At 42.2% G+C, this 12,185-nt stretch overlaps 1 protein-coding gene across 13 annotated transcripts in view; it reads left to right on the forward strand.

Annotated features, from left to right (window-relative positions):
* Positions 1-394: 394 nt before the first annotated feature.
* Positions 395-12,185, forward strand: part of Cadps2 (calcium dependent secretion activator 2) — a 542,247-nt gene continuing 530,456 nt past the window's right edge. For 10 of the 13 annotated variants that reach the window (XM_036180972.1, XM_036180974.1, XM_036180979.1 and 7 more), the window contains exon 1: positions 398-1,137. In XM_036180972.1, the coding sequence (XP_036036865.1) occupies positions 793-1,137 (345 nt within the window). In that variant the 5' untranslated portion in view covers positions 398-792. Of the gene's footprint in view, positions 1,138-12,185 lie in introns of all 13 variants that reach the window. The other 3 variants (XM_036180978.1, XM_036180981.1, XM_036180984.1) reach the window with 2 other exon arrangements.

Genomic DNA, 12,185 nt, shown 5'->3' on the forward strand with positions numbered 1-12,185 from the left:
ACACCCTCCTCTCAACTTTTGTTTAATGCATATGCTCTGTGTGATGCTTACAATGTGGACTTTTTGCAGAGGGTCCCATCGCAGCGGAGAAGGGCACGATACTTCTTTCAAGTCTCTTGGTATGAATACTTCGAGGTGAAGGGCAGGAACGCACTTTTCAGCACTCGAGTTTCAGGAAGGGCATCAGGATGGGGTCCCAGCTACTCCCGGACCTCTGTCCCTCTCCTCTTACTGAAGGACTGCGTTCCCTGCCCCTATCCCAGTCCCACCTCCACAGGAAGGCTGCAGGACGACCGCTGTTTGTTGGTGATCCGGGGTCGTCCGGGTTCTGCACCTCCCTTTCCTAACAAACTGCGCGCTCCGGGGCACCAGGCACACAGGGCTGGCCCAGGCGGTGGCGCGCGCACGCGCACTCCGCGGCCCCGCGGCCGCTCCTCGACATTCCATTCCACGTGTTGCTTTGGAGGCGCCACAGGTTCCTCACCTGCGCCGGCTGCAGGGGGTCGGCGGCCGGGCTGGGGCCGAGCGCGGGCTGGCCGACGGGAGGCTGGGCGAGCGGGCTCCGGGCGCCCCGAGCGCCCCCGCGCTAACTCCGCCTCTCGCCTCCCGCGGCTCCGCTCGCCCGCCCCGCGTCCTGGCCGCGGCAAACACTAGGGCGCCGAACTCGACGTGTCCGGAAAGCCGGGGCCACTTTCCCTTTCGTTCTGCGGCCGCCGCGCGCGGACCCAGGCTCCCGCGCACCCGCGGGGACAGCTTCGCTCGGCCAGGAGCCCAGGGACCCCAGCTAGCACCATGCTCGACCCGTCTTCCAGCGAGGAGGAGTCGGACGAGGGGCTGGAGGAGGAGAGCCGCGAGGTGCTGGTGGCGCCGGGCGGCTCCCAGCGAGCGCCGCCGGCCACGGCTCGGGAAGGGCGGCGGGACGCACCCGGGCGCTCCGCAGGCAGCGGCGGCGGAGCGGCTAGACCCGTGAGCCCGAGCCCCTCGGTGCTCAGCGAGGGACGAGATGAGCCCGAGCGGCAGCTGGACGAGGAGCAGGAGCGGCGCATCCGCCTGCAGCTGTACGTCTTCGTTGTGAGGTGCATCGCGTACCCCTTCAATGCCAAGCAGCCCACCGACATGGCCCGGAGGCAGCAGAAGGTGAGTGGCGGGACCGGGAGCCTCCTGCGGCCACTTCTCCCCCGGGGTTTTCTCCTGGGGAGAGCTCTGGGGCACCTGCCTTCACCTTTCTGCGAGGGGCTGGACACTATTTTAGTCGATCTTTGAGGGGTGTCTAGGGCAGGTAGGAGCGCTTAGGGCTTTAACCTCAGCCGGAGCTGGTCAGAGCTGGCCTGAGCTGGCAGGATCCCTCTGCTTCACCTCACCATCCACAAGACGCGGATGGAACAGCTGACCCCACCGTGCAGGCCCTGCAGTAATTGCACCTGGGCAGGTTAGGTTGGGACAGGGTTAAAATACAACTCCCAACAACTTCAATTTTGGGCTGCCGGTGGGGTGTGTGGAGCCGGGCTTTGCCCTAAGGATAGAGTGAGAGCCTATAGCTAGGTGAATCAGGTGCGGCATGGACACTTTTCCATACAGAGAAATCTCCACTCAGGCAAAGGACTAGACATGCTCTTTGGTGAATCAAAAGCAAAGTTACATTGCTAAGTTTCCTATGCTGCCAAACAGTCAGGGCATAGCACTCAAACACTGAGGAAGATTCGCACCCAGAGTGACTATGGGTAAGTGATTCTAGACCATGGCAGGCTTAATGAAGTCCAGTGGTGATGGCAGATGGACTAGTGCAAATGCTTTGCTTATGGCTCCTTTTCTAAACATTTAAGGAAGCTCTGTCGGATGAAATGTCTACCGTGCTTAGTTTTAAAACAGGACCCTAGGAGTCTGATGTTCTGTACCACACAGGAAGGGAACAACTTAACTCGCCATCGTTGGATAAATGTGTACACAAGAAACTGTCTAGGAAACCTTTTAATGGAATGCTGAACCTGGAACGTTCTGAAGAAATCTATAACAGTCCCCTTAGCTTGTGACATGGCGTGGGGACCCAGCGATACCAGAGCTTGCAAAAATCATAACTACATGTACAGTCCTTTATTGCTTTCCTGAAATAGTAACTGCCACGTGTGAGACCTTTCTTTTAGAACGTTTTGAATTGACTTTTACTATAAAATGGTAGTCCAGAAAAGCAGTTTCCTATCACTTCACATCATGCACCGACCACAACCCTCCTATCCACAATCTTTGGTTTTCATTGACGTCGACTTGGCATGTTAAAAGCTGTGCGTAGTTACTGGATGCAGCTCATTGAGTTTGGGGATAGGTGGACAACTATGGATTTGCCTGAGATTAACAATACTATATTGCTTATTGAAAATTTTCCAAGAGGATAGATTTTAAGTGTTCTTTCCGATTTTGAAAACCAGAACCAAATGAGCTATTCTGGGACTCTCATCCTCTTGAGTGCATTCCTTTGGTGCATTCCTTTACTGCTGAAGGCTAATCACAGAAGCTCTTCAGGTAGCCCAACACTCCAGGGAGTTCATAGAACATAGTATTGATAGAGATCTCACCAGCTGTAGGCAGTCTCCTCATGTGGTGAAGAGAAGTAGGTCAGAGTAGCATTTTCTAGTGCCAAGCCACTTGGCATGGTTACAGCTGCCATTCCCAGGTGAAGAGTGAGTGCCTTGCAGAGTGTCACGGTGAACCTGCTTCTTTCTCCCCTCCTACATGAGGCCTTATGTCCTTATGTGCTGCTTGAGTGGAGTCTGTATTATTTGTGTAGGTTCTGCAAGTGCCAACCTCTGTAGTCATTCTTAAACTAAGCGTGGGTTTTATATTTATGTTGTGGTAGGAGTCCATACAAAGCATATGAGCATCACCCAGTGTCTAGTTTCACCTTTCACATTACATTTAGCTCAGCTTTAGTGTGTTACTCTGTACAAATTATTATCTGGTAAAAATCAAGAGGCTATTTGTATTTGGAATAGTTTCCCTTAGGCCCTTTTGAGAGAAGTCATTTACTACTGGCTCATTTCGACTGTGAATACTTGTTGCAGTTTGTTAAGGAAGGGGACTCTCCCTTGGTTGTTCAAATAATGCAGTTCTCTTGGCTCTTCCTGTTTAAATAGAATGTTTCTCTAGCAATTATTTGAATTGGCAAACAGGTGTACTCACACAATGCTACTGAGGAAACTGTTGATGTAATGTTACTCAGACATTACCAAAATAAACCCAACTTCATGAAAGGAGAAAAGCACTGCATATGCATTATTTGGAATGGTCAGACTTTTTGTTTTTAAATATCGAGACCCTCAAGCATAATCAGATGAATGTTAGTGATTTATATTTTAAATGGGGAGATCCTGTAACAACCTAAACATTTATCTAATTCAGAAGGTCCTCCACTTTCTTTTTTTCTTTCTTTTCTTTCCTTTTTTTTTTTTTTTTTAAAGACATGCTGCTTGCTAAAGGAAGCTGGAACAATTCTTGGCAGTCAGGTTTTCTCCTAGGAAATATAAAATGGGAATTTAACTATGTTCATGCGAATATGATGCACAAGCCAACAATTAATGCCAAAACTTACTTTAAGTCTTGAATTATACAGTTGTGTTTTATATAATAAGTAACATGATTGCACAGTCATTAATCTATTGTATATTTTATTCTGTATCTTCCTAGTCAGACAGGCAATAATTTTTTTTTTTACCTGCTTACTCCCTTTTCCCAACTTTGAGAACTCAGAGTAGCAGAAATTGAGGTCTGAAGGGGTTCTCATTCTGTAACTGAAGAAAATTAATCACAGAGATGAGAACCTTACCCTGGAGGCCACGACACAGGTGTGTACTCAAAACCTCTCACTGGTACGGCTATTTGGCTTTGATGAACCAGAGCTGAGCCACAGGGCATTTTGGTTTCTCCCCTGTTTTCACCAGGCTGAAATGTCCAACAGAGCCAGTAAGTGGTTGGTCCATGAACTATTTGAGAATATTAAATAGCAGTAAACTCAGCTCAGTGAAAATACGAATGCTGTGGATTTGACTAGCACACTTCAACACAGAGGAGTAACAGTCAGTGCATTTCAGGCCCTACCATGACTACTGGTGCTTTTGCAGAAAATCCTGGGAGTAGATTTGGGTTAGCTTCTGTGACAGAGTACTGTACCAGATGGTCCCACTGCTTCAGTGGACACATACAGGGCTACATGCATGATAGGCATGTGTGGTGACAAACGGCCATTGTAAAATGGTTTTAGCAGTAAACACTGCTTGACACCCCCTCGTGTTTATTGCCTTGATTGTATTTGTTCCATTGTAGAACTATCAATAATCATGATCATTGGGTAATTATAGATGATTGAAGGAGAGATCAATGTTATATAACTAGAAAAACAGTAAACAAAGCAAACAAGACAAAACAGAATCCTTAAGCAAATCACTCTTGTTTAATAGTCTTTACCTGTCAGATTTTTAGTAAATGTTGAGAACCTAGAGGGACAAGTAACACATGGGGTCCTTAGAGGTTAAAGACTGGGGGCACTAAGACAAGCTCGAGTTGGTGAACACAGAAGTCTTTTCACAGATGTGTTTCCACTGTAAGTCTGTATTCATAACGACTTACCGTGAACATGATTTAAAGAGCTGATAGCTTGGATTAAGCAGGAACTGGAAGTTTGTACTCAGCCATTTCTGTTATTTTTGTTTTTATTGTTGACTATAACATGTTGAGAAAACATCCAACTCTTGTTTGAACTAGAAATAAGGAAAGGGGAATTTAAAGGATGAAAGTTTTACCCAATAACTTTTTGCATGGTTCCTATGCCTATGCTCTTGCATTTCTATTTGCATTGCCATTGAAATGATGCACAATGCATTTTATGAAATAAGCTTTTTCATACACCCACTTCTCATTATTTTGTGTAATCCTTGATAGGTCAAAGTTGGAGAAAATTATATAAATAAGCTGCAGAAATTAATTAGATAAAACTGATTTGCAGGACTGCATTGTGGGAATACAATATTGGGTGAGATAATATGCAATGGATATTTGCCTTTCTTTCATTTGAATTTTGTAGTTTAGGGAAAACATCCATAATCTGATAATCCAGAAGCCTAAATGCTCAGAAATCTTAAACTTTTTTAGTGTCTACAAGTAGACGCTTTCATATCTTGTTTCATTTGACGAGTCATAATTACAATCTAAAAAAGTTGTCAGCAATTGCTATTGGGCTATGTGTATAAGGTGAGCAGAAAACATGAATACATTTTATGCTTGAGTCCCATCCCCAAGATACGATGTAATATGTATGCAAATTTTCCAAAATCCCAAATCTGAAGCACTTTTAGTTCCATGCTCTTCAGATACGTATATTCAACCTATGCAAAAATGACCACTTTGTATCTCCTTTGGAACAGTTGTCCTTTCTGTATTTATTTATTTTTAGTCCTCTGATAACAGGCCCAGGGAAGTCAGCTTTGTTAGAAATGAATAATAGGTTTGCAAGTGCCAAGAGGGCATCTTTCTTTTGCTTAGCACCATGTTGCCTGCATGATGTGTTGCCTTACTTTTGGGGTTTGAGCTACAACTGTGGCCTGATACTATATATAAGTATATTGTATACTTTGCATATATAGTGCATGGCATGTAGAATCTAGTAAGTGTTGGATATGTGCAAGTCTCAGATTTAGTTTATGCCTCAAAGAAGTAGTGAGATCTAGACTGGAGGAAAGATACTATAAAAGCAAAGTATAAAGATCTTCTAGTTTTCTGTGGAACTCGTACCCTTAAACAAATTTTGAGACCTATAGGTGCCCTTCTGAAGACATCTCTGAAAATGGAAATCTCTATTGACACAGAACCAATGACTTCAAAGAAACCTTTTCAATGCCATTATCAAACCTGAGGGACAAGAAAGCAGCGGTGAAGCCCGGCGATGCAGCTTTCTCTTTGGCGTGTAGTTTCGGTGCTGCTCTAGAAGATCCTGCATCATTCAGCCTTTGTGCTCATTTGGCTTTAGTACAGTGTGGGGCAAACACCAAAGGCATGGGTTACTCTGTGTGCTGCTTTTAATAATAGGGAATACCTTGTCCTCCAGGGATCCAGCGGGAAACCACACATTAAAGAAAAACCACAGGCTACACTTGAAATGGTATCGCAGAGAAAAATGCTTATTGCTTTCGCTGATTCATCTAACCCTCCACAGGGTGTCTGGGTGCCCCAGCAGCAGCACTTAATTTGGTAGATGCGTTGTGCTAATGAGAACTGAAATGGATTGAGTGATATTGGAGTCCCTTTCTTTCAAAAATGTCATCGCCCTTTATTTTGATATTTGAAGACCGCTTGTAAAGTGAAATAAAGTATGGTGATTGCATTTTACCTCTTCTGTTTTGTTTTGTTTTAAGAGCTTCATTTATTTGTACTCTCAGAAAATAAACAGCTGTAGTGGATAGCCATTCTAGCCTTGGCCTGGAAGTTCCAACCCCCATTGAGGCTTCGGTAATGGTCACGCCTACAAGGCAGGGCTGAGAGAGGACGCTGAAGACCCAGGATCCAAATGCTAGAGATCTCTCAGTGCCTGGACCCTGGACGCTGGAGGTAGACAGAGCAGAGTTCTCCAGAGAACACTGCCGGACTGTGCCATACCTTTGCCAGACCCTACAACCTACCTATGCCTTCATTTGTAAGTTACCCCACAAAATAAACCTCCCTTTTAACTACGTGGAGTGGCCTTAGTAATTTCACCAACAAACAGCCAAGTTTTACTATAAGGTCATTAAATCATTTCAAAAGAAAATTGAGAAAGCTGGACCCTCTGGATAGCTCAGCAGGCAGAGACACCTGTCACTAAGCCTGACAAACTGAGTTAAATCTGTGGGACTCATGTGGAGAAGTGACTCTTGCAGGTTGTCCTTGGATCTCCACACATGTACCTTGGCATGTGTGCACATATGTGTGCATATCTCCATTCCACCCAAACTAAATAAGTAAAAATGAAATTTAGAAGTTGAGGAAGATGACTCCCAGGTCCTGAAATATGGAAATTCTGAAAGGAAAAAAATCACACTTTGAGGCAGGACACTGGAATTCTTGTACGTGTTTTATATGGATTATGATTGAGACTTTTTCCCCCAGTGGGAAATATTAAGGTATCATACTCACATGGTAGTGTAATTATAAGGGAAAGACCTCATGATTGCAAATCATAGGCACATTAGTGGCATAGGTTATATATTCTTTAGAGTGAAGACCAGTCAAGTATCAAATGTCAGAGTTGTCCAAAATTATTAACATTTTTCTTATAGCCACTTTATATTGGTTAAAGATTTATGTATTATCTCCTTAAGGAAAATCTATAATTCTCATCTTCGGCTGCATATGATAATCACCTGGAGAGCTTTAAGAAAAATCCTATTATCCAGGTGATACTGCAGACTAATTAAATTAGTCTCACAGGTTGGGAAAGTAGTCCAACCCCTACTTTCTGGCTTTCTGAGTGAATTCAATGTGTAGCCACAGATGAGATCTACTGTTCTAAAGAGAGCTACAGAAAAAAAAAAGAAAGGCTTATTTTTACCTAGGCAAGGTGAAAGTATTTGTAATAAGTAAGAGTACTGGGTGAAAGTGGGTATTCTGTATTAAGTAAAAGGTAACACCAACTAAAAGAATAGCTAAATAATATGGAATTCTTTGAGCTGATACGATGGGAAAGACAGTGCATTAGTTTAGACTTGTAAAGTCTTTAAATAGGTTATATTGTGGATGATAAATTTTATTAGCCACTTTAATTCGTTACAGAACCATAGATAGATTACTAGCAATAGCATAAAATAAATACTGGGAATTGAGAGGTGAGAAGTAAGCTTAAGTGTTGTCTTCCTTTCCAAATGACTTTGTGAAGAAGATTGTTATAAAATCTCAACGATGGAGTTGATACCAAGCAATGCCTAAAAAAAAAAAAAAAAAAAAAAAAGTAAATTTCACAGAAGTCTTCTATAAAGAGTGTTATGGATTTCACTCATGTGTGTATGTTTGTCAACACAGTGACTCATATCAACAACTTGCATAACATTATAACCCTAAGGGTGAAGTAGTGGCATGCATACTTGGTGGTAACCAACAGCTCTTTAATTAGACTTAAGCCTGCTCAAAAAGAGGGATACCATACCTGGTATTGGAAACCTAGTTAACTACTCAGTGCTAGTGAGTCATGGTTATTAGAGAAAAATCTACTACCACGAGATTACTAACCAGACTAAGCCTTCAATACAGTCTATTAACATTTCTCCTTATACCCACAGGTAAGGGTAGTTGTCACCCCTCATCAGGGAACCTTCTTTTTGCAACAGGTGGAGACCACTACAGAAAACCACAACCAACCAACATGCAGGGTTGTGGGCCTAGTCCCAGTGGAAAAATCTACAAACTACTCCTGCACCTAAGGCTCAGGGAACATTGTGAGAGGGGCAAAAGGACTGTAAGAGCCAGATAACCATGGGGTTTGTTGTGAGATTGTGTCTCCTAGTAATTCCAGCAGGTAAAGACACTTGCTACATGAAGTCTCACCAACATGACTACCTAAAAGTGAGCTGAACAAGAACAGTATCAGCACACATGCCAAAGTGGATGGTAAAAAGCCCAGGTGCCCTCAGTTTTAGGTAACATGAAAGCTGGGGGTGGGAGCTGGGGGTCTAGAGCCAGGTGGTTAGTCCTGGAAACATACAAACAAGTAACATTATATGTATTGATCAGGTTATATTTAGGAACATATATGTATATACATTATATTTGCAGTAAAAGCAGTTAGTAAAAAGGAGGCCGTTAATTTGAAGGCAAGCAGGAGGTATATATGGGAGAGTTTTGAGAGAGGAAAGGAAAAATATTGTAATTATATTAGAATCTCAAAAATAAAAAATGAAATAAAATTTACCTATCTTCTATACTCAAAATAGTATATTATAGAAGATACTCTTCAGTAATTCTTATTAAATAAAACCATTAGAACCATTTAAAGAAAGGTTAATTAATGTTTTCCTACCATATCCAAGCTTCTGACTTATTAGGTGGACATTAATCACCTAATAAGCCTCTATTTTTCCTTGAGTGTATTAGTTGGATAACCATTAATTTGTGTTTGGAAAACTTACGCTGTAAAGCATCAGGAGGGCTGAAGTTGCAGCTCTTGGTGAACCTGCTGCTTAGCATGCCTAAGGCTCTTGGTTCAATTCCCAGCACAGAGAGAGAAAAAAAAAAGGGGAAGAAAAAACATCATCATCGTCATCGTCATCATCATCATCATCAACAACAACAACAGCAACAGCAAAAGAAACAAAAGGGATCACAATCATTTGCTTATATAAATGTTGTCACAAACTCTTTGGTTTAAATGTGTTTTCATTTTGTAACCTTCAAGTTGGTGATGGATTTCTACAAAAGAAATGTTATTGGGGCAAAAGGTCTGAGAGACTTAAAGGCTGTGTTGGTCAATCATATCATCATATTGCTGAGAAGAATTTTAATCTAGTTCTTTCTGATTGCTTGTGAGGATGACTCTCCACCCCCTGTGGTCTAATACTCTTTCCCATTTTTTTCTACTGAGATTTTGGTTTTGCCTGCTAGTTAAGATATGCACTAGAGATGGCATTCCATTGTGTGAGATGTTCATACCATATCTGCCTTTCACTTTGTTTTAAGGTAGATTTTCATTGATATTTTCCTTAATAGCATATTCCTCATAGCTCAGTTACCCATGGAAATAAAAGTTGGAGGTAAGTTGAATTTACTTTTTTTTCCCCAAGAAATATTTATCCAGTCATTATAGCCTTAATTTTTAAAAAATTTTTCTTTATTAAGAAATTTTCTACTCACAGCACATGCTATCCACACGACCCCCTCCCCCTCCACCCTCATCCCACCTCCAGCCCTCTTTCTCAAGCCACCCCGCATCCCCACATCCCCCAAATCAAGGTCTTCCATGGGAAGTCAGCAGAGCCCGGCACACTGAGCCTAGGCAGGTCCAAGCCCCTTCCCACTGCACCAAGGCTGTGCAAGGTGTCACACCACAGGCACTAGATTCCAGAAGCCTGTTCATAGACCAGGGACAGATCCTGATCCCCCTGCCTGGGTGCCCCAAAACAGTTCGAGCCAAACAACCGTCTTCTGTATCCAGAGGAACTAGTCCAGTCCCATGGGGGCTCCACAGCTACCAGTCCACAGTTCATGGCTTCCACTAGTGTGGGCTGTCATCTCTGCACGTCCTTCCATCATGATCTCGAAGTCCCTTGCCTGCAGTATCTCTCCTCTCTCTCATCAGTTGGATTCCCGGAGCTCAGCCTGGTGCCTGGCTGTGGATCTCTGCATCTGCCTCCACCTGTTGATGGACAAAGGCTCTGTGATGACAGCTTTAATTTACTACAGCCTTAATTTTGATTAAGCCCTCCTTTGACTACTAAAATCTTAAGGACTGGTTAATCATATCATTTGTTTTATTAATTTTTTTGTATTTATTCAGTTCTTACAATATAAGTTTTATATTATCTAGTGTTCTAAGGACACCATAACATACAAAACAAATGGAAATCCTCTCATGGGTTAATGATCAAAAAATTATATATAATTTATGTATTTCTCCTTCCATGTTAATTATTTCAGTATATTAATCTAGTTTTTCCTGTTCACAGAACCCTATAATTTTGATTAAAGGTTACTATATGTTTTTATTTCTGATAGTGTTTTTACTTCTTCCATGTCTAAAGCTCCTGGCCTTCAGCATTCTGCCCCTCGCTCTGACTTCTCTAGTTGCCATTCATTCACTGCACACACACATTTCATCTCAGTGACCCCTAGCTACTTTGTTTGTTTATGTGATTAAATGAGATGCTGCTGGGTGTAGCATCTTCAGCTCAGTGCCAACTAGTTGTATATACTCCATTTGCAGAGCTGACATTTTAAGCTCAGTCTAAAAAGCCTACTTGAGAACAATATTTGTCCTATAATCGGTCTCCTAGAAGCTCAGCCTACTTCTCCATTTCCCCCAATCCTCCTGTTTTTGTAATATTTTGAAATTTTGATTCTATGGAGCCCTTGTATTTATAATGATGATGATTTTTTAAAGGATTTTATACTTTGTTGTTGTTATTGTAGCCTAAACTTCTCCATTATTTATTTATCTAATTATGGAGAAATGGGGGGAGCTCTTTAATTTTTTATGCTGTAACTGGTCATATTGATTGTACATATTGACAGCACACCGTTGATTCCTTTAATATTGATCTGTCTGGCAGGGCCAAATGGTGCTGACCGAGGTGCCTTCGCCCTCTTCCATGTTTCATCTCACTGGCTAGAGCACTAGGACTAGTTAGTTACCAACCTGCTTTCGGTGGCTTTACTGGGGAGTGCTTCATATATTTTACCAGTGACTATACTGCTGGCTAAAATTTTAGGATAGATACTATTCATTCTTTAAGTAACTATCCTTTCATTTTTCTTATATTAATAAGATAAAACATCTAAAATTGATATTGAATGTTATAAAATTTATTTTTTCTTATACCTGGAGATTCTTGATTGCTTCTGTTTGGATCGTGTGTGCCAGGTTGCTTGATTTTATGTGAAGTCAAATCTGCAATTTCTGGGCAATTTCTACCTGTATATGATTTGATTTTGAGTTTGGTATACTTTTAGTTTTTGGTCTTTATACTTAGGTTCTTAAGAGAAAGGTCTATTGTTTTCTATTTTACAGTCATCCTTATAGGTTTGGGAGAAACAGTGATGTGCAGTGAGAAACATTTCACTGTATGTGTGTTCTCAAGCACTGTCTGTTAGGGTGCAAATGCTCCAATATTTGGATTTGAGAAAATTAATCATTGCATTATCCACATCCAGAACCGGTTTTAGATTTTTGTCTTTCTTTTTAGCTAATTAGAATTTTTCTCTATTCCAGATTCAAATATGATAATTGCCCATTTTCTTAAAATTGGCCATTTCTAGAATTTCCAAGTATGTTATCCAAGCTAAACTTGTTTTTCACTTGCTTTCTTTCCTCCTTCTCCCTCTTTTCATCTGGCGGGATCCCACTGTGTAGCTGTGGTTGACCCTGGCATTCAGGCTGGCCTTGAACTCACAGAGATTGTCTTGCTCTTCATCTAGTGCTGGTTGAGGGGGGGGGTTAAAATATGCTCTACCAGATGGGC

The sequence above is a fragment of the Onychomys torridus genome, chromosome 3, assembly GCF_903995425.1.
Source record: "Onychomys torridus chromosome 3, mOncTor1.1, whole genome shotgun sequence".
Classification (NCBI taxonomy): domain Eukaryota; kingdom Metazoa; phylum Chordata; class Mammalia; order Rodentia; family Cricetidae; genus Onychomys; species Onychomys torridus.